Source organism: Onychostruthus taczanowskii, unplaced genomic scaffold (assembly GCF_017590055.1).
Source record: "Onychostruthus taczanowskii isolate IOZ18803 unplaced genomic scaffold, ASM1759005v1 scaffold5, whole genome shotgun sequence".
Lineage (NCBI taxonomy): Eukaryota > Metazoa > Chordata > Aves > Passeriformes > Passeridae > Onychostruthus > Onychostruthus taczanowskii.
The window spans coordinates 7,107,523-7,128,795 of NW_024502568.1; the positions used below are offsets into that span (position 1 = coordinate 7,107,523).

A 21,273-nucleotide genomic window follows, 5' to 3' on the forward strand; every position below is an offset into this window, starting at 1 on the left:
GAGAGGGAGGCTAGTTTAATTTAATTTTGGATAATTTAAGACATTGAATACAAAAATAAGTTTTAAAAATATTTTGAGACATTTATGAAAAAAGAGCATGTTTTTGTTAAACATAACAATGAAGGATTTGGGCTGGAAATTAAAGAGCAGTGCAAACAAAAGCGAAACATAGTGCTTGGGGTTTTTCTCTTCTTCTGTGGTCAATCTGCAGAGTGTCTTTTGTGTCTTGATTGTTATTTTCAAACCAAAGTGACTGTGGGAGGCAAGCTCAATGCTATTCACAGCTCTGCTCATTTTTGGCTAGAAGAAATGGTAACCAAAGGGTAGGAGCAATGGAGGGGGGAGCCCTGTCTCCGTATTTGGTTCTTCTCCAGACTTGTACCTATTGAACATGACCCACATTCTACCAAAGCACATTCAGAGTTATCCATTTCTGGCAAGGCTGTTGGACTGGCAGGGTCCCACACAGGCAGGAAGGTCAGTGTTGAAGCCTCCTGGCCTAACACACATTTCTACCTTTAGAGCAGTGCACGTTCAGGCTTTCAGATTATCTTCTCCATTGGCTTCTTGGGGTTTCCTGCATTTGGATACAGCTCTCACACAATGGCTAACACTCACTCTCGTCTGCTGCAGGGTTTTGGCTGGTGTGGACCATCATCATCATCCTCAGCTGCTGTTGCGTTTGCCATCACCGCCGCACCAAGCACCGCCTGCAGGCGCAGCAGCGGCAGCACGAGATCAACCTGATCGCTTACCGCGAGGCCCACAACTACTCAGCCCTGCCCTTCTATTTCCGTACGTACTCACACTGCTTTGCCTGGAGGCGGGGGGAGCACGGCAGCAGCGAGTTGCCCGTGTTAGGTGGAGCCAGGGAGCTGGAATCGGGCTCAGCAGGAGCCTGTGGGAGCTCTGCTGCCTAACCATGTTGTGCAGAGAGGAGATGGTGTTGGATGCATTTGAAACCCCTTGAGTCTGGAGTTGAACCACACCAAGTACAGCACCTTCACACCCACCCCTGAGAGTGTAGTGATTCCCTGGGTGTTTTTCTGCAAAGGTGCTTTACGTACCTCATTCAGGACTTTGTGGATGTTCCTCCTTTCCAGCCTGGACTTGCTACTTGTGGGACTGAGGTGTGGGAAGTGGCTTCCCAAAATTTGGTCACACAGACTGGGAGAAAGGGGAGTCTCAGCAGAGACTCTGCTGGCTCCCCCCCTGTGCTGTGGTTTTCAGGCCACACTGCTGGTGAGCAGCCCTAGGACTTTGCATAAAGAAGCTGTTGCCCACAACTCAGGGAAAGTACAATCACTTCGTGCTCTCCTTGTGTTCTGCTGTGCTGTGCTAGAACAGCAAGTCTCCTTCTGACTGTGAGGTGCCACAGCTGAGTTTCCTCTGACAGACTGTTGAATTGAATGTATGAACTTGCTTTTCTTGTTAAACTCTGGCAGTCACCTCAGAAATCATCCCCAGCAGCCTTTTCCTCCCCAGCCCCAGGGATATGCAATTGCACATGGAAAATTGCAGTGCTATCCTTAAATGTTTCCAGTGTTTAAGTACATTCTGTCTGTATAGACTATTTTGTTGCCTCTTAAGAAATAAACAAAATTTTTAATGGGTTTGAAAGTAAGTACAATAAGCCAAACTCTTTTGACAGTGCTGCCAATTTATTCTGACTGCACCACAAGAATTGAATCCAGCATTAAAACAGCAACCAAAAGCCAGGATCTTCAAGTTCCTTATAACTGCCCATGTCTCTTCATATTTGCATGATGCTTTGTGAGATTAAATCTTTGCTCTTGAAAGTGGAAGTTCCGCTCAGAAGGGAGTGTTGGAGAGGGCTGGGGAGTTGTTCCCTCCAGCCAACACAGGCCATCCCCCAGTGTGGTTTATGGGGCTGTGTTGGGGTACACGGTCCAGGGAGGTTTGCCTGGTAAGTATAGAGAGAGCCAGGAGATCAGGCTGCTGTTCCCAGTTGCATCCATCTCCTCCTGTAATGGTGCCCTCCTCTGGTGTGTTTGCTGCTTCTCTAAAACACGACATTCCTCACGTGGGACAAGTTCTGGCGCCCCTTTGTAGAGCCTGTTGTGCTGTTCAGTGGGAAGGTGCTGGTCGGTGACAAATGCCATACTGACCTGTATTAGTGACTCGTTTCCTGAGATAAACTGCTCCTGAAATAACTTCTCCTCCTTGCCTCCCACTTCTAGGGTTTTTGCCAAACTATTTGCTACCTCCCTATGAGGAAGTGGTGAACCGACCGCCGACCCCCCCGCCCCCGTACAGTGCCTTACATCAGCAGTGTGTCCCAGCAGGCAGCAGTAGCACAATCCCGGACACGCCCAGGACCCTGCAGCCAGCACAGAGCAGCTCTGCAGCACCCAGCAGCAATAACAGCAGTACTGACGGCAGCGCGGTGCCCGGCCGCGGGGACCCCGAGCCCTCCACCACCGTGCTGGGCGAGAGAGCCGTCGCCAAAATGCAAAGCGTGGAGCCCGGCGGTACCAGCACAGGGGCCGAGCTGGTGGAGAGGGCCGGTCCTGATAAGGATACGGAGTGCAAGGAGGAACTGCTGAAAGGTTACAGCTCTGAGAGCTTGGAGCAGAGCAGCGCCATTCCCGACGCCAAGGACAAGACCCCGGGCAGGCAGCGCCGTTTCACCGGCGACTCGGGCATAGAGGTCTGCGTATGCAACCGGGGTCATCACGACGACGACCTCAAGGAGTTCGACGGGCTCATCGACGACGCTCTGGACGGGCCCCTGGACTTCTGCGACAGCTGCAGCGGCCGTCCCCACGGGGACGAGGAGGAAGGGCTTTTCAGCGGCACGGAGGAGCAGCACCGCGAACACAGCCACCACCACCTGCCCCGGCAGCCGGTGTGTGTACTCTTGAACACAATAAATGAGCAGGACTCTCCAAACTCTTGTACCAATAACTCCCCCAGCTAAGGTGCAGAGTGGAAGGGAGAATCGGGGGAAAAAAACAAATAAAAATGGAATAAGAGGATTAAAACTTTAACAGGAGGAAAAGGTGATACAACCTTCTTTTTTTTTGTTTATTTTTCTTTCTCCCCTCCAATACAATATGGGGACTAGACCTCGAAGGCCCAGCTTGTGGGGGACGGGTCACTCTGGGTTTTGTTAATCGTATCTGCCCTGTTCCGTGGAGCAGGGACTGATGTTTCTCAATGAGACCTTCTAAAGAATGGAATTTTTCCAACGGTGATTTTGGTGATGGTTATTATGAGTTTGTTGGTTTTAGTTTTCCGAAACACTGCTTTATCTTGCAATCAGTAAAACTCAGCAAATCTCACCCTGGGAGGATACCACATCACCATAAGGCTTCAACCTCCAGGTGTCTTCCCAGAAGCAAGCAGCTTCTGAAAGTGCCGGCAGTCAGTAGCCCAAGAGTTCTGGTTTGATATAATGCTCTTGAGGCATTGGGGATTTCTTTTCTTTTTTTTTTTTTTTTTTTTTTTTTTTTCCTGATGTTAAGTTTCCCTGAACTGGTGAATGCCCAAACACATCAGCCCTATAACCTCTGGTGCTTCAGTGTTTAATACAGCAGGTAGGAAATTTCCCACTTGAAGCTGGTGACTGAAGGACCAGTTTCTTCTAGAAGGAGTGTTAGTCTACCTTAGGCAGTTTGAAAAGAAAGGGTTTGCAGAAATTTGCCTTTATGTGTCATTTTTAAACACAAGCGTGTTCCTTCAATGCCTCCAAGAGCACAGTTAGCAGTAGAATCCAGGCAGCTGGGCTGCCTTCCAAGTACTGTGGTCTCCGAATGACCTTTTCCCGGTGTGCTGCAAAAGGGCTTGGCTTTATTTTTGTCCTTTTTTTGCACCCCGATAGCAGCACACTGGAGTTCAGATGACAAAAGAACAGGGCTCTCCTTGGCCAGCGTGCCTTCAAGCTTTAGCGATGCATGTTGAACAAATGGAGACGAGAGCTCCGTCCATGGCGAAAGGGATGATTTACCTTGTAGATGTGGAAGACCTGTGCAGTATTTTTTTTTTTTATCCAAAAATTTGGTGCGATTCTAATGATGACCACTTAAAGAAATGAATGTCTGTTTTCTTTCTTTTCGGTTTTTTTTTAATGGTGGCAACTGGCTACTGTATAATGTCTGTGAGCGTGTGTGTGTGACTGCAATCCATGCATGCGAGTCCTACTGGTAATATGAAAACCTGCTGTAAGACTGCAAGAAAATTTACTGTAGCTTTGCTTTAATAAACAGTAGAGATTTTTGTTAGTAACAACCTGAAGGAAGAAACAAAAAAAAAAAAAAAAAAAAAAAGGAAGAACTGAAAATAACATTCCCTAGAGTGCTCATGTGGAAGAGAGCACAGTTCAGACTATGTAACTTGTTCTCGGGATTTCTCCCCGTCCCTTTTATAATTATGGTCATCCAGATCATTACTGTTATGGGGAAAAAAACATTGAAACCTGAACTTGGACGTACTCAGATCTGATTAATTGAAAACCAAAATCAGTTTTAACTAAGGTGGAAACCAAAATATAATGCCTTTTCTGATAACTTGTCCGTGTGTATGTGTATCATTTTGTGAGCTATGAACAAGATCTGTCTTTAGTTTGTGGATTTGTTTTGTTATTCTACCTGGAGGTGTGTTGGCACTGGCTGGCTGCAGTGCAAGGGAAGTGGTGCTTATGCCAGCATCTCAGCTGCACATTTGAGGAGAGCACTCTTACCTCACTCCTTTCCCCATCACAGCCTTTCTCTTTCCTCAGAGCAGCAGTTAAGGACAGCTCTTCAGTTTAGTTCTTAGGGCGCTCTTAAAAATTAAGCGCTTTAATATGGATTCAAGAGACCTCATTCCTGCATGTCTGGAGCCTGGAGACCTGGATGAGTGGTAACAGAGAGGCTGCACGTGCCCCAGAGCCTGGCTGCGTGGGGGCTGGTCACTTCCAGTTGTGTACACTGACCATATGTATCTCTTGAGAAGATAATTAAATATCCCCAATGCCACCCCCAGGAATTCTGTACGTATTGGCACCTGGTTTTGTTCCTCACACCACAGAGAAAGCTAAAAAATCACATCAGTCTGTAAGGAATGGGGTTTACTGCTGTAAGTCCTGGGGATGGTCCTGTGCCAGTGAGGGACCCTTTGCCAATATTTATGTGGCATAAAGAATCTCCATATTTGCTTTCCAGCCATCCCACTAACGGCATGGGAATCCTCTGGACATGGAGGTAAGTACCAGTAAGCCAAGCTGATGTTTCTAATTTTAAAAAGTCAGGAAGAAGCAGTGGTGTGCCTCTTACGACTCCTGGAGGTTTTTTGGGCATTTAGAGACAATAAAGAAATAAATGGGGCACAAACCATGTCTCTTCAGCTCCTGAGTGCCTGAGGAGCAGGACTGTTAATGCTTTCAGTGCTTTAGGATTTTAGCCCTGCGGCCAAGGGGCAGCTGGTATGGGGAGGAGTGCAGGGTGGGATATGGGGCACGTGAGCTCCTTGGACATACCCTGGCTGGTGCCTCTTTAGGCAGGCAGAGGACTCCAGCTTTGGAGCTTCAGAAAGGTGCTTGACCCTCACATGTATCCCTGTGTATGAAGCCTGTGTGGCCCAAAGAGAGCTCTTCTCCAAATGCACACTGTAAAACGCTGGAGGTGTGAGGGCATGGGCAGATGTGCATCTCCAGCTCTGGAGTACCAAACCCCGCCCATTCCCAGCTACACGGGAGTCATGAATACATCATTTCCAAACTGAATTGCAATAATGCAGCAGGTTTTACTGCAAATCAGTGTCAACCTAGTGCTTGGTGTTTGCTTACAATGTGCTCTAGGTGTGGCTGGCAATACTCCTTGAAGTCTGTTTTTGCTGGAGTCCGTGGCCGTGTGGAGCTGCTTACATGGAATGGTTTTGGCCACTGAAGCTGGCTCTGAGGGCAAGGACCCAGCACATGTCCTGGTGGGCTGGGGTTGTGTTGCCTGGGGACGAGAGAATAGCACAGTGTGGTGGCTCAGCAAGTGTCCCCTGGGCACGACGGGGGCTCCTGGGATTGGTGGGTACTGCAGCATCTCCTTGGTTTTCCTAAGGGACTTTCCAGCTCTTCGATGATGCAAACTCATCATCTGGAAGCACTGGTGTGATCTTCCTGCCACATATCATTGCATGTTTGTACAACCCTGTGTGGATGGGTGTTGGCTGAAGTTGGAGGAGGAGGGAATTGTGTCTTGATGCTTGCAGGCAGCCTGCTCTCAGAGCTTTGCCTGCCTAACCGGAGGCTAAGGAAAGCTGAGGTGCAGTTAAGCCTCTGTGTTACACAGTCATCAAAAGCTTCCGGGGGCAGGAAGCCTGGAGAGAAGCAGAATGAGCGGCTCCACTGCCAGCACGAGGCTGTTCTGCCGAGCAGTGGGACGGACATTCGGGCTCCCTGGGCACCCTCAGCACTCGGGGATGTGAGTCAGTGGCTCCGAGTTCCTGCTCTGCACTGCCAGGGCTCCCCAGCTGTATCTCCTCTGGTTCTCTGCATGTCCTGGCTGGGTTCATCCCAGCCTGCCTGCTCCTGGCAGAGTTTGGCAGGGAGCTGGGGCACAGCCCAGCTCTGGTGAATAAACTCCTTTGCTGTCCTGAGTGAGTGCCTCTCCCTGAAGGCTGCTGCTTCCCGGACCCCCATCACCACCTGTGCAGCACATCCCAGGGAGGCTTTTGCTCCTGATTTCTTTAGTTTATGTAGGAAAAGCCAGGCCGGGAGAGGGGGCAGACAGGCAGCCCTTGGCTCAGGCAAGCCCCACAGCATCCCACAGCGGGCAGCCTGGGAAGGCCAGGATGAGTTGCCTCTTGGTCAGAGCTGGTTCCCCCATCCTTGCAGCACAGATCTGTTTTTATCAGATGGGACGGGTGCCCGCTGCGGGGCCGTCGCGACGGTGGTGCAAGCACTGCAGTCTCTGTGCCGGGGGGCCACAGGCTGCCGGCTTCTTTCTCCGTTTGTTTTCGACCGGCAAACAGCTGTGTCCTGAGGTCTGTGCTTACTCAGCTCTCCTGGCCCCACGCCCGGTGCAGAGCCCGCAGGTATTCCAAGCGTGTCCTGCTCCTCCTGGGCTGGCCGGCAGGCTCCGGCACAGTCCAGGGTCAGCCGGTGCCTGGTGCAAAGACAAGCCTCTCAAACTTGGAGGGCTTCTGAGCTGAGCCCTGTGGTGCAGCTGGGTCAGCCAAGTGCTGTGGGGGTGGCTGTGCCCCCCAAAATGAGTTTGTGCAATGGAAAAAAGCCTTTGCTCGGGCTTGCTCTGCCCAGTGCCCTCAGCAAGCTACACATCTGCTTCATGGTGTACCCGAGAAACAGTGTGGGAATGAAAAACCTTCATTCTTTCCATCGTCACCAGTTCTCCCTCACAGACCCCCTTTGCCTCAGGGAGCTGGAGCCAGTGGCCCAGGTGAAGCTTTCTGGTGGAGCAGGGGTTTGGGTGCAGCAGCTCAGCCCCAGAGCAGCTGTCAGGATAGAAATACCAGCCAGGTGATTCAGCAGTGCCTCTGCCCACTCCCAGAGCAGGGAGCAGCCGTGCCAGGGGCTGTTTACCAGCTACAAAGTGCCAGGCAGCTGGTTCTGGGCGCTGAATTTCCCCAGCAGCATCTTCTCCCGGTGGGAAGGAGGTGGGCTGGGTAGGGGGCAAGACACCCTGCAGCAGGGCCAGCTCGGGCTGCTGGGATTTGCAGCACGTGCTGGTCTCCCAGCCTAGGACAGCACATGCCAGCCCTGGCAAATGGGGAAGGTGGATTGCAAGATGCTGTGGCTGGAGGCATTCTGCAGGTTAGAAACATCCCTGGTTAAAGGTCCCCATTTCTGCCCCAAGGTGCATTTAGCACTTGTGTGGGTGCGTTGGCAAACAGCAAGGTGTCGGCCCCGTGTTGATTCTGGCAAGGAGAAAATCCTTTCCCTTACCAAGAGCAAAATCAAATGCCTTGGCAAAGGGGTACAAATGTGCTGGAGGACCTGTTGATGCTCCTGGAGGCATCACAATGTTACAGGAGAGTGTACTGGAGCCTCCCTGCCAGTGTGTGCTGCCAGTGACAGGATTTGGGGCAGGGGAAGGACAAGGCTGGCATGGAAGTGCCAATCCCCAGGGAAGCCCAGGGCATCGTGTCTAGCCAAGTTTTCCCAAAGCTCGTTCTGAGTCCCGTCCCCCTTCACCCATACAGTGGGTTGTAGCAGAAGCAGAGGGATTGGAAACCCAGTGGCACCCCTGGTGTGATGGAAACAGGCAGGAAAGCAGGAGAGTTTGTGGGGTTCAGCCCTTAGAGGCCGTCAGAGACTCTGCAGCAGCAGTGGGGCTGGGCTCCTGCTGTGCTCCCTCTGCCCGGCTTCTGGTGGGTCAGCTGCTCAAATCAGCCTGAGGATTGCCTTTGGGACAGGTATGTGCATGGCAGTTCTTGCTCCAGCTCCTCCCTACCAACCTGAGCTCCCAGGAAAAGGGACTGGGAGGAGAGAGGATGCTCCCAGTGCTGTGCCAGGCTGCAAATGCATTGCCTTCATCATCACCCTCGTGCCACAGGCTGACAGGACCCATTTGGCACTGGATGCAGGTGTTGAAGGAGCTGCATGAAAGCCAGGTACTGGGGCTTTGAAAGAACTCGTACACACTGAGCAGGAGGTTCAGTGGTGGGGAAGTTTCTGTCTGTTTTCCTGCCTGCTAGCAACAGAGAGGGCAGGGTGAAAATGAGGGGGTGTGCAGGGCTGGAGTGTCACATTGCGATGGGGCTCTGTGGGGCTTTCCCCTCTGCCCTGGCTGCTTTCCCTCCAGGGGCCCTGAGACATAGCTGTGCAGCTATTTAGTTAAATATTAAGAGGTCAAGTAATAGAGAACCAGAAACCTAATTACACGCTGCCCTCCGTGGCACAGTAGTTTTTGGCAAAAGCAAAGCAAACACGGCCCCTTGCGTTACAGGAAGGTTGTGCTGCTGCTGCTGCTGGAGCGATGGCCAAAATCCAGCCAGCCAGTGAGTGCTCAGGATAGTGAGCAGGCAGGAGCTGCCACGCTGCTGCAGAGAGGCCACAGCCTCCCAGCTGAGCCCAGTGCTCCCAGCACGTTGTGGGGCCACCATACATCTCACACTTAACCCTGTCCTCCATCTCCTGCCCAAAAAATAGCCAGAGCCGTGCTGTGTTTGGAGTAGCTTTATCTGGATAACCCCCCATCCATGGGGCAGCCTCTGTGGTCCCACCCTCCTGCCTGGGATCCAGGGCTCCTCCCCATCATGAGGCCGCTCTCCAGGCCTCCCTCAGCCTGGCCTTCACCTGAAACTTCTGCACCTGCAGCACAACACCAAACTTGCCCTCCAGCGAGGGCAGGGGCTGGTCCTCAGGGCACTCCAGTGTGAACCTCTGCAGCACCCAGGCCAGGAAGAGGAAGAGCTCCATCTTGGCCAGGACTTTTCCCAGGCAGACACGGATCCCAGCTCCGAACGGGAGGTAGCTGGGTGAGGGTGAATGGATGTGCTGGCCCCGCTCATCCAGGAAGCGGCCTGCAAGGGGAAGGGGCACCACTGGCATCAGCAGGCTGACCCTTCTGCCTGAGACCCGAGTTCATCACGTGTGTCCTTCCCAGGAGCTGCAGGACCAAGAGGTGCGAATGCCCCAGGCAGGCAGGAGCAGGATCCAATCTCCCAGCACCAAGCCTCCCCCAGGGCTCTGCCTCTCCTGCTGCACCCATCCGGCCATCCCCCAGCCCAGGAGGGAATGAGGATCACACAACCCACCAGGATTGAACTCCTCAGGCTTGTCCCACTCCTTCTCGTCGTGGTGCACAGACCAGAGGTTGATGATGACCCTGGCCCCCTTGGGGATGGAGTATTCCCCAATGCTGCAAAGTGGACACAGAGTGAGGCAGTGGCTCCCTCCCCATGGTCTCTGCCCATGACCTGGATGTGCCCCAGGGGGCTCACCTGGTGTCGGCAAGGGACACGTGTGGGATGAGCAGGGGGGACACGGGCCGGATGCGCAGCACCTCGCTGATGGTGGCCTCCAGGTAGGGCAGCAGCGAGCGGTCGCTGAGGTGGGGGTGACGCACCAGGCCGATCTTGTGGTCCATCTCCTCCTGGATCTTCCTCTGGATCTGGGAGGAAAGCAAAGACCATTGTGGGAGCCCAGGGAGCAAGGTGCCCTGTGCACAGTGGGGTACACCCAGCATCATCAGCATGTCCTGTCAGCTTGTGTGGGGCAGAAGTGGCCACAGCCTGATCCTGCTTATCTGCAGAGCCTGACTTCCCTTTTGGCCCCTGCCTTTCCCAAAACTCCCCACGATGTCCCTGGTGCTGGAGGGAACCCAAGCCCCTGCTGTAGGGTGCAGACCCTACCTCAGGGTAGTGGAGCAGGTAGAGCACAGCCCATTTGAGCACAGTCGTGGTGGTCTCCACACCGGCCCCAAAGATGTCCCCCACCGTCATGAGGAGGTGGTCGTCAGTCAGCTCCAGCCCTGGCTCCAGAGGGCTGCTGTTCTCAGCACTGAGCCGCACTTGCAGGAGGGCATCCATGAGGTCCTTCACCGTGTCTCCACAGAAAGCTTCCTGCCGAGGGACATGCATGAGCCAGGCTGTCTTGGACACAGTGCCCACCACCCCAGCCCCAGCATCTCCCTGTCCTGGCCCTGCTGGCACCTTGTGTTCCGTGAATTTCTGCTGGAGCAGCTGGTCCCGGACCTGGAGGCATTTCTTCAGCAGGGTCAGGTCCTTGTTGGGAAATACCTGAGGGAGAAAAGCACATTACAACAGTCTACAGCTCAGCCCAGCCCAGCCCCTGCAGCCCCCCAGGCAGTCACTCTGTGCCCACCAGTGTACTGGCTCTTGTGGGTCACCAGGACAGGGATGCTCCTACAGGACACATCCCAGCTCCTTCCTCTCATCTGAGGTGAGAGGAATGGGCAGTGCCCATGTTCCTGCTCACCTGGAGCCAGGGAAAGATGTCCACCAAGCTCTCCTTGGCCACGGTGTCCACAATACCCTGGCTGTACTCCAGCATGGCTTCGAACTCGGGGTCCCCACGCCGGTATGAGGAGTTGAAGCAGAGGGAGCACACCACGTTGGTGACAGCCCGTGTGAGCTCGGGGGCCATGTCCAGGGCCGTGTCCTGCGCAGCGCTGAGCGTCTCGCACAGGGATGCAGCCTCCCGGCAGACTGGGTGGGGGACAGGCAGGCCAGGGGGTGATCAGGGAGTGATGATTATGCCAAGGGGGTGAAAGGGGCAGCTGGGGGAGGGGTCCCCTGCTCATACAGGGTGTGCAGACTGCAGAGGGCACGCCCCAGACAGGGCTGGGCCCGGAGGGGCTGGGATGGGCAGAAGGGACAATGCTGGGTGCTAGGGAGGAGCAGAGAGAACAACGGAGATGTGCAAGGATGTTCTTCTGGGTGGAGCGGGGAGCTGGCTCCATGCCTCACTCTCCCCATCTGTGAGTGAGGGGAACTAAAGTTCAGGGTAGAAAACACATGGAGAGGTGTTGGTAAAGTACAGGGGATATGAGGAGAGGGACAGAGCCCTTGCCTGGCAAGCTGAAGGGATACCAGGGGACACGGGCTGAGCCACTGTCTTTCCTTCGTTCGCAGGGAATCGGGGCACTTAAGAAGAAAAAGTACAGCGTGGGAGGGAACCAGAGCTGGGAGGGAGCCAGGGGCTGGAGGGAGGCACTTACTGATCCTCTCGAGGGCGAGCGAGCCCTCCCCGAACATGGAGAGGGCAGTGTGCACCAGCTTGCGCTGGAACTTCCAGAGGGGCCCGTAGCTGGCAAAGGCGATGTCCTTGCCCCCCCGCGACAGCAGGTCCGTGGTCACCTGAGGGACAGGCAGGGTCATCCCGCTGCAGGGCAGCCCCGCGGGGATGGATGATCATCTCACCCCATCCCACAAATGGTCCGGGGGGCTAGAGGTTAATGCAGGCAGGCAAAGCACAGGACGTGAGGTTTGCTTTCCCCCTGCCAAGGACTGATAAAGAGTTTTGGGGACAGATGCAAAGGTTAGGGGCTTAGGGAATGCTCAGGGAACTTAAGGGGTGCAGGGAGCCTGGTAGTAGCTGAACCCACATCCCCGTGCCCAGGGATGCAGCCAGCTGCAGGAAAAGCAGGCAGCCCTGGGCTGGAGGATGGCCGGGCTCCCCAGGGGAGCAGGGCGTGGAGGGGCCGCCTGCCCCTGGCTCGCTGCAGGCAGGATGGGGAGGGGACGCGGACCCTGCTGCGTGCCAGTCTCTTCCTCGGGAGCGTCCCCCTCCTCACCCCACGCCACAGTGGGAAGGGGTCCCCAAGACCTGCTGCCGACTCACGGTGCGGGGCCGTCCGGCGAAGTCTTTGCCCTTCTTCAGCAGCACCTCCCTGGCGTGCCGGTAGCTGTTCACCACCACCACGTAGTGGGAGCCCATCCAGAGGGCGTAGAGGCTGCCGTAGTGTCCCTGCAGGCGCCACAGCCGCAGGTGGAGCTGGGGGTGCCCGGCCAGCTGCAGCAGGCTCCCCACCAGCGGCAGGGCCGGCAGGCTCCGCGGGCGCCCCAGGCCCGTGGCCGCGGCCATTGGCAGCGTGTCCCTGCGGCGCGCCAGGCGCCAGGTGCAGAGCAGGGCCAGGGCCAGCAGCAGGGCACCCAGCAGCGCCATGGCGGGGCCGGCTGCGGGGCCGCCGCGCGCGGGGGGCCCTTATAGCGGCTGCGGGGTCGTCTCCTTGACTCTGAGGCGGGCTCGGCTCCTTATCGGGGGGACAGGGAGGGGGAGCCGGGCGCTGGGCCCCTGGCCAGCTCTGCAGCTGTGGGCGCATGGCGGGGGGCGAGGGCAGCGGGGCCACGGCCAGCCTGGGTGGCCATGGGGGAGCAGCTTCCAGGCGCTGGGGGCCGGGGATGCCCGGGGTCGGAGCCGTCCTTGGGGTTCCGTCCCCAGGGCCCTGTGGTGGGCCAGGGGTGTGGGGACAGCTCGAGGTCTGTCGTGGGTGCCGTGAGCACAGCTGGGGGCTCTGGCGGGGCACTGGAATCCATCCGCAGCCGGGGAGCGCCTCGACAGATCCGGGAGGGAATGGGCAGCACTAGAAATGTTGGTAAGCGCAGAGCATCCATCATCATGAGCTCTTGTCAGTGCTGGGGAGACACGGATAGCACTGGACACTGCTGGGCAGCCCTCGACAGTGCTGGTGAGCGCCGGTCACCCCCTGGTACCATTGGTCAACCCTGGTCAGTACAGGCCAAGTACTGGCCAGGGCTGAGAAACCCTGGTCAGCGCTGGTCAGCCCTGGGCAGTGTTGAGAAACCCTGGTCAGCTTTGGTCTGTGCTTGGCAGTGCTGGGCAGCCCGTGGGTGTCTGTGCCCGAGGCAATGAGTTGTCCTCATCGGGGGAGTCCTTTGGAAACTGACGCCCCTCCCAGCAGGATCCCCGATCATTGCGGGCTCTGCGCCTTTCCGAGTATTAAGGCCCCCGACGCTCGCCGTAGCGGCTCCCGGGGGTGGGCGGGGCGGGGCACGGGCGGGGTAAGATGGCGGCGGGGGGCGCGGCGGATGCCCAGGCGCGCTTTGGCCACTCGGTGAAGGGGCTCCTGACCGAGAAGGTGACAAGCTGCGGCACCGACGTGATCGCTCTCACTAAGCAGGTGCTGAAGGGCTCTCGTAGCGCCGAGGTGAGCGGCGGGTGCCGGCGGGCGGCCGATTACAGGGCCGGAGCGGAGCTGGGGGGGCGGCGCAATGCATGCTGGGAGCTGTAGTCCGAGGAGGGGACACATCCTTGTGTCCGGGCAGGGACCGGGACAGCGGGACCGGAATGCGGGCACGGCTGGGCAGCGCCTCGGGACCCCGGCGGTGGCAGGCGGGAGGGCGACTGCCAGCTCCTCATGGTGACAGGTGGGCGCGGTGCCTCAGGCGCTCCCCATGGGTGTGCTGTCACGGCTCCGCGGTGATCCCCGCACGGTGTCACCCCGAGTGTCACCCTGCCCGCCGCCACGGGGGCCTCGGGAAACGCAAAGTGCAGCGTCTCAGCCTGGTCTGTACGTCTGTCTTGTAGCTGCTGGGTCAAGCTGCGAGAAACATGGTGATGCAAGAAGATGCCATCCTGCACTCGGAAGATGTAAGCTGTGTCTTGTGCTCGAGCAGCAGCGTTTCTAGGGACGGGAGGAGAGGAGGGTGGTAAGAACAGTTTGCAGCCGTGCTGCCGGAGCCGTGGAGTCAAATACATTCCTTCAGGCAGCAGGGCTGGTGGCCAGAATCATTTAGTGCTTCCTCAGACCCAGTGCTGCTGGACTCCTGGTGTCCTGCGGGCCGGCCAGCCCTCAAGCTGTGCCCTCTCTGACAGAAAGCTTGAGGGCCTGTGGGCTGAAACAAAGCACTCTGTCACTGGGAAAGGAGAAGGAAATGTGCCACTGCTGACAGATACCAGCAGGGGTGTTTTGCAGTCAGTGCAGCAACAGAGTGGTGGCTGTGCTGGAGGAACCCCCAGGGCATTAGGACAGCTGCACTGTGATTTCTGTAGGCATTCATTCTTTGTTTCGTTCTCCACAGAGTTTAAGAAAAATGGCCATAATAACTACTCATCTACAGTACCAGTAAGTAGGCGTTCTCTCTTGGGGGCTGAGTGGATCCCTCAGTCCTTCTCTGTTCTCCTTAAAGACTTTGCATGAACCTGCCAGCTCAGACTGATCTCTCTTTTGCAGTTCTTCAAAGCTGAACTGGCCTTGGAGCTGGAATTTTCCAGCCCTTTTCAGGCTGTTTTGGGGTGGGAGCTGAAATTTTTGCCTCCTGTTTGCCATGCACTGTGTCTCCCATGAGTGTTATTATGCACCTGGGACTAAGAAGGAGAAGCCAGTGCTGCTTCTGTCCCCCAGAACTTAATCCAGAAACATCCTGGAGTTTTGGTCTCTTGAGCCCTTGTTTGAGTTAATACAAACCGTGACTGAGATTTTGTTTTTCTAATGCTCTTTTTTGTCTTTCCTTTTCTCATCTAGGCAAGAAGCAATTCAAAAGAAGTGAGTTCTGGGAGCACCTGGGGGACATGCATGTGGGGGTAGAAAGGGGAAGGTGATGGAGTTGGATGGGGGAAAGCAGAATGCAAAGATTTTTGCAGCTGCCTTTGAGGCAGATGCTGGCCCAGCAGGATAACAATTCAGTATTTTGAAGAGATGGGAATTTGAGTGAAGAGATGGGATTCATACCCAAGCTTCCTTTTGTTTCACTGATGTGATAGAGCATGTGAAGTTGCTTGTGAGAGGAGATGAGGGTGGTGGGAGCAGAGCTGTGTACAGCAGGGTGCATGAAGTGAGGTTTCCTGTGTGGGGACACAGAGGGGGGTCTGGGGACCCCAGGGTTTCTCTTTGCTGTAGTGTCAGCTCTAGAGCTGCTCTGGTCCCTTGGGCACAGGCAGCACAGCACAGTCTGGGAGCAGATCTCACCATGAATCTCTTTGTTCTCGGTGCCCAGCGTGGAGCGCTCGTCAAACCTTCAGGACCAGCTGAGTCACTTGCTGAAATGAAGGGGAGCCGAAAGCTTGAGGAACCTCAACCAGCACTGAGGGAGTGAAGTGTTCTCCCCCTTCCAGCTCCTGGGGCTCAGAACTATGTCTGGATGATGCTGGATGTCAGCTGGGATATGTGCAGAGTCTGTGCTTCTGGGCACGTGGCCCCCTCTCGTGTGCCTGCATCCACACCTCTGCTCCAGAGTGCACACCTGCACCTGGCTGAAACAAACTTCCCTGAAACTTTGCTCTTCCCAATAATTCCTGTGTCTGCTTACTTCCCATGTAGCGTGAAGTGCTCAGCCCACCCCAGCACCCTTGGCAAGAAATGCAGAGTTGAGGCATGGTGTTTAAATGCAGGTGCCTGCAGTGTGCCACTGCTCTGTATTTAGCCGCAGAGGTGGCACAGAGTGCAGTTTATTTAGGGCATTTTAATCAGTGTGAGCTGCAAGTGCCTGGGCAGAGGAGAGGTGCTTCAGTGTAGGCTGAGGTGCCAGTCCCAGCACAGAATTTCTGAGATCAGGAATCTAAGAACACACATCTGCCAATGGCCTAGCTGAATGTGGTTTGGCCATCATCCTCCTCAGAGGTTATCTTATTTTCCTCTCTGCCAGAGTTTGGAACATCATCCCTTTGCCAGCCCACATGTGCTGCATTCAGCCTTCAACTGCATTCCTTCTCCTGGGCTGCTGCTCCAGCTTTTGATGAAGCAGCCTTGGCTGTGGTGTGTGTTTATATCTGGTTGGGAAGGTATCCAAAGGCCCGTCTGGGAAGCAGGCAGGAGAGCATCAGGAGCTGGTGTGCTCAGTTCTGCACTGCTCTGTTGAAGGCTAGTGAGCTGTTCACATCCAGGACCAGCTATAAATACTGTGTCTTGTTTTTGGTAAGTCACTTATCTGGAGCACTTGGAGTGCACGGGAAGCACTTGTTTCCCTGAGTGTGCTTTTCACCAGCTGATAGGAGCAGGCAGGCTGAGAGCCGACACGGGCCTGCCACATTCCTGTTGGAATGCTGTTGGAGACTGGCTCCTGTGCTGCAGAGCCTTCTCAGACTAGATTTCACCATCCCTGCCAGTATTTTTGCCTTGGGTGACATTCTGACCTCAGCTTTGCAGGTGGACTTTGGGAATGAGAGTTTTCCCTGTGATTTTCTTGCTGGGAATAAAAGCTGTCCTGAACACCACCAAACTGCAGCAGTCTGTCCTGGATTCTGTTGCACTGGGGAGGCTGTTTGGGATGGTGGTTCTCTTCCCCCCAGGATCTCCCATTCTGCTTCAGCTGAGAGGGCTTTGCAGAGGCAGTGTGACCTTGCTGCAGGTGGCTCTTCCCTTCCAAAGTCCTCTGCAGAGGCTACAGCAGTCCCGTGGCATTAAATTTGTGTCTCCCTGCCTCTGGGACAAGCAGGGGCAGGGCTGCTTTGCCGAGGTGCAGAGCTGTTGGGGAGCAGGCGGCAGGGTGGGTTTTGGGGGTGTGGGTGCGGCAAGAACCATGGATGATGGCAGCGTGCTCAGCACGGGAGCGGGGCCAGCAGCCTCGCTGTGCCTGTGCCCGCGGGGCCGTGTGCCAGGGCGGAAGGCTGGCCCGGGCAGCGTGGGATGCTGGGACAGCACAGGATACTGGGGAGGAGCGTGGCTGGGCTGGGCAGAGTCCGGCTGAGGCCCTGCAGCTGGAGGCAGTAAGAGAGCCCAGGGCCTCTGCCGGGGCTGCTGGGGCTGCCCTTGGGCCAAGGGCTCTGCTAAGCAGGGGAGGGGGGTTTACCCTACAGGGATGCTTTGGGGGCTCATCTCTCCAGGGCAGCTGGGACTGGATTTTTGGGGTTGGAGGGATGTTGTCAGCTGCCCCCTGGAGCACCCTATTAGACTGCAAGTTTGGGAGGATTTTCAGCGTTCTGCTGAGGGAGAGCAAAAGGTGCTGTGGTACCTGGGGGAAGAGGGGGATTCAGGACTTGGGAGGACCTGGTGTGGTGCCCGTCTCTGTGGTGTCAGCCGCCAGCCCCACATTCCCCTTGCAGTGGCAGCTCCCATCGGAGAGCAGATCCACCAGGAGGTGCAGGTGAGGAGTGTGGATGGGAGCTGGGGAGGGATGGGGCTGTTGGGCTATGCTAGAGTTTCTGCTGCCATTAGAGGATAAAGCTTGTTTCTGGGCCCAGATGAAAATGCCAGGTGCACTTGGTAGCTTTGCTCCTATTTCACACAGGAATGGGGGGTGGAGCAACCTGGCATTTCCCTGTCCTTGTTCCCTGTACCCTTCTCAGCCAGCGAAATGGTGGCTGCAGCCTGCAAAGTTACTGAAAATGGGAATTAAATTCCCTCCTGCCCAAACACATCAGTGCATATGAGCAAAGGGAGCTGGGGAGGATGGTGACAAAGGGATGCCTGATCTTACTGTAGTTTTTGGCTAGGTGAAAATGAGAGTCCCAGTGCCAGAGGACGTGTGCACATGTACAGGCCAAGTGCAGGCATGGCCCCCAAGTTTTAGAGCATAGGGAGCTCCCAGGGCTCAACTTGGCACAATTTAGTTTAGTGGCCTCTGCCCTTCCCATCTCAGGACTACTACGGCAAAGAGCTGCAGAAGTCAGAGGACCTCAAAACCAATGCGTGCATCACCTCAGCCAGGCCTGTCTCGAAGCTGGTGAGAGATGCTCTGGAGCACATCCATGAGGAGGTGATGGCCAGGTAAACCCCAGGGTCTCTCCTCCACTGCCACATCCCTGTGGGCTGCAGCCCCTTCTTGGCTGTGCCATGGGCACCTCCACCCAGCTCAGCTCAGCATCCCCCCAGGTACTACGGCTGCGGCCTGGTGATCCCTGAGTGCCTGTCCTCGTGCTGGATTCTGGACCTGGGCAGCGGCAGCGGCAGGGACTGCTACCTGCTGAGCCAGCTGGTCGGGGAGCAGGGCCACGTCACCGGGATAGACATGACCGAGGGCCAAGTACGGCACGGATCTGGGGCTCCCCTTCATCCTTGCAGCAGCTCCCCCACATCATTTCCTTCCTCCTGCCAGGTTGAGGTGGCGAAGAAGCACATTGCCTACCACATGGATAAGTTTGGCTACCGAAAGCCGAACGTGGAGTTCTTCCATGGTTACATGGAGAAGCTGGGTGATGCTGGGCTGGCTGATGAGAGCTATGATATTGTCATGTAGGTGCCATGCAGGGCACAGTCACCCCCAATCCTGCTGCTTCCCAGGGCTGTGGGCTGGGTCTGCATCCCAATGGGTCACTGCTTCAGAAGCACGTGTCAGCAAAAGGGAAATCCCAAGCCAGAGTCTGGGCTAGTCTGAGAATATAAACTGCCCTTTTCGTGGTCAAATTGGTGTTTTCAAATCCTGTGTGAAGCGATGGGATACACAGCAGCTGGTGGTGCTATGTGTGCAAGAGGGTGCAAATAAGCCTTGGTCTCCTCTCCTGCAGCTCCAACTGCGTGATCAACCTTGCCCCTGACAAGAGGGCTGTGCTGCAGGAGGCCTTCCGTGTGCTGAAGGTGATGGTGGGCTCATGCCTGTAGCAGCAAAGCAGGCTGGGGGTGGTACTGTTGTTGGAGTGCCACTGAGAAGCAGCAAATGGGATCTGGCAAGGCATGGATGCAGGATGGGATGAGGGGAGGGCATCTCTGCGGAGGGTCCCAAGCAGGGTAGGATTAGGCGGTTCCCAATTCTCCTTGCCCCTTTTGTCTCTTTGCTTCTTGAGGCCTCCCTTCACTCCTTGCTGCCCTCCAGCCCGGGGGAGAGATGTACTTCAGTGATGTCTATGCCAGCCAGCGCCTGAGCGAGAGCATCCGGAAGCACCGGGTGTTGTGGGGTGCGTAGGGCTGTGGGACGGGGGTGATGTGGCACAGGGGGACTGCACCTTTGCCTCCATCCCCCGTGTCTGTGGTCTCGTACCAGGAGAATGCCTGGCAGGAGCCCTGTACTGGAGAGACCTGTACAGCATTGCTGAGGAGGTGGGGTTCAGCCCCCCATGCCTGGTCACCGCTAGCCCCATCACCATTGGCGACAAGGAGCTGGAGGGCATTGTCGGTGAGGATGCAGCCAGGGAGTGTGGGCTGTGGGAAGCTCTGCTGGGATCCCAGCCCAGGTGTTGAGTGCCCAAGCCACCAACCTCTCCCTTGCAGGCGACTGCCGCTTTGTTTCCGCAACTTACCGCCTGTTCAAGGTGCCGGGTGCCAGCCGGACGGGGCCAGGACGGGTCACCTACCATGGCGGGATTGTGGGGCATGAGCGACAGCTGGTGTTTGATGCCAACTTCACCTTCAAGGTTTGGGGAGGCATGCTGGGGCTCTGTAGGGAAGAGTTAAAGCTGATGAAGCTGCTACTCAGCAGCATCCTCTGTGATCTGGGGGGCAAGCTTTGGTGGAGGGGATGGTGGGTGGGAGCCGAGGGGCTGTGTCAACCCAGGGGAGTGCAAATGTACAGGAAAGGGAGACAGATGCATCCATTGCTTTGCGATAAAGGTAGAAGTAGAACATCCATGGTGGCTTCCCAGAATGGTTTGAAGCCTAGTGCTTGGGTTTTGTGAGTGTTTCTTCAGATTTTGGGCCAAGATGTGCTCCTGCTTTCACTCTCCCCATCATCTGTCTGGGTGGCTGGAATCCCCTGGGACACACATCTAGGACCCCAGACCTGTGACCATTCCTCTGTCCCCAGGAAGGAGAGGTGGTGGATGTGGATGCTGAGATGGCTGCAATCTTGCAGAGCTCCAGGTTTGCGGAGAAGTTCCTGATCCAAGCTGGTGGAGCAAATGCTGCAGCACCGCAGGGCTGCTGTGGCAAGAGAGTGAAGGTTGGTAGAGGGCAGCTCCGTGGCTGGGTTAAGGAATTGGGACATCAGAGTTGCTATGAGGTATCAGCAGGGCTGTAGCATGATACCAAGACACCTGACTCCTTCTGGGCTGCGCAGGAGCTTGTGGGAAACCAAGAGTGGTGCCTGGTGCCTGAGTTGGGACAAACTGTACCCCTACCCAAGTTGGAGCCCTCCAAAGGGGGATCTGCTCTAACCACTCCAACATGTCCATGGGAACTGGCGAGGCTGACAGCTGGACTCCTCTGAGGTCTCCCAAGGGGAGTCATCCTTCCCCTGAGGGGATTGCTGTGCAAAGCTTGCCCCAGGGAGATGATGGCCCATCCCCACGGTTTCTTCCTGCCCATTGCTCTCCTGCCTGCTGATGGAAGATTAGGTTGGCCCTGGCTGCCAACCCTGACCCTGCAGCACAAAACATTCTATCTGCTGGAAACCTATCTCTTCTCCTTGGTGGTCCCTGCAGCCTGTAGATGGGCCAGGAGATACAAGGGAGATAACACCCTGCAGCTGCGTATCCCTGAAATGCAGCCTCGTGCTTAGGAAGGGGAGATTTTCTCAGGACTCTGTCCAAGCAGGAGGCATTTCTCAGATAAAGGCAGAGCCAAAGTCCCAGACAAGCTCTTGGCTTCTTGCTGCAGGAAAAAGCAGCTGGAGTGACCCAGAGGCTGCCCCCCATGGTAGCTAAGGAAGTGCCAAGTGCCACTTTCTCAGGTGCCTCTTGCTTCCCACTGGCCTGATCCTGCCCTGGGTTTTTCTCTGTCATTCAGGAGAAGATCTGTGATCCCTTCCAGCTGCTGGAGCGGCTGAGAGCCCCAGGTCCTGCCAGCTGTCTTGGTGGCACTTGTGGTCCCCCAGGGTGCTGCTGAGTGGGAACTGGTGTCCCCACACCCCTGCTGGAAGCAAGTGGGGCGGGAGGACATGTTCCCAGTGATGTCTTCCACCAGAGAGCAAATAAATACATGTCTGAGCTCAAAGGCTGTGTGTTTGTAGCTGCCACAGGGCCGTGGGTGCTGTGCTTCCCTGGCAGGGCTGATGGGGCAGGTTGTGCCTGGTTGCAGTGAGGACCCA

The 21,273-nt window shown here is 55.9% G+C and overlaps 4 protein-coding genes across 10 annotated transcripts in view; 3 read left to right on the forward strand and 1 right to left on the reverse strand.

Moving 5' to 3' along the window:
* Positions 1 to 4,529, forward strand: part of WBP1L (WW domain binding protein 1 like) — a 59,476-nt gene extending 54,947 nt beyond the window's left edge. For all 6 annotated transcript variants that reach the window (XM_041415377.1, XM_041415378.1, XM_041415382.1 and 3 more), the window contains 2 exons: positions 634 to 795; positions 2,202 to 4,529. In XM_041415377.1, the coding sequence (XP_041271311.1) occupies positions 634 to 795; positions 2,202 to 2,941 (902 nt within the window). In that variant the 3' untranslated portion in view covers positions 2,942 to 4,529. The remainder of the gene's footprint in view (positions 1 to 633; positions 796 to 2,201) is intronic.
* Positions 4,530 to 9,118: 4,589 nt separating this feature from the next.
* LOC121341799 (steroid 17-alpha-hydroxylase/17,20 lyase) lies at positions 9,119 to 12,585 on the reverse strand. The gene is made up of 8 exons (XM_041415637.1): positions 12,260 to 12,585; positions 11,637 to 11,775; positions 10,895 to 11,124; positions 10,609 to 10,695; positions 10,309 to 10,518; positions 9,898 to 10,067; positions 9,712 to 9,815; positions 9,119 to 9,477 (listed from the first exon to the last, which is right to left on the reverse strand). The coding sequence occupies exons 1-8, from the start codon at positions 12,581 to 12,583 to the stop codon at positions 9,209 to 9,211; spliced, it is 1,533 nt and encodes a 510-aa protein (XP_041271571.1). The 5' UTR covers positions 12,584 to 12,585; the 3' UTR covers positions 9,119 to 9,208.
* Positions 12,586 to 13,421: 836 nt separating this feature from the next.
* BORCS7 (BLOC-1 related complex subunit 7) lies at positions 13,422 to 16,596 on the forward strand. The gene is made up of 5 exons (XM_041415515.1): positions 13,422 to 13,586; positions 13,967 to 14,029; positions 14,461 to 14,504; positions 14,904 to 14,924; positions 15,376 to 16,596. The coding sequence occupies exons 1-5, from the start codon at positions 13,446 to 13,448 to the stop codon at positions 15,425 to 15,427; spliced, it is 321 nt and encodes a 106-aa protein (XP_041271449.1). The 5' UTR covers positions 13,422 to 13,445; the 3' UTR covers positions 15,428 to 16,596.
* Positions 16,597 to 17,045: 449 nt separating this feature from the next.
* On the forward strand, positions 17,046 to 21,163 carry AS3MT (arsenite methyltransferase). 2 transcript variants are annotated; one of them, XM_041415693.1, is made up of 11 exons: positions 17,046 to 17,083; positions 17,420 to 17,460; positions 17,956 to 18,083; positions 18,189 to 18,339; positions 18,412 to 18,548; positions 18,821 to 18,890; positions 19,126 to 19,207; positions 19,294 to 19,425; positions 19,521 to 19,663; positions 20,053 to 20,187; positions 20,973 to 21,163. In XM_041415693.1, coding segments are annotated over exons 1-11 (1,119 nt in total). In that variant the 5' UTR covers positions 17,046 to 17,082; the 3' UTR covers positions 21,072 to 21,163. The 2 variants fall into 2 exon arrangements, with proteins under 2 accessions (XP_041271627.1, XP_041271628.1); XM_041415694.1 differs by having other exon boundaries at positions 20,101 to 20,187.
* The last annotated feature ends 110 nt before the right edge of the window (positions 21,164 to 21,273 follow it).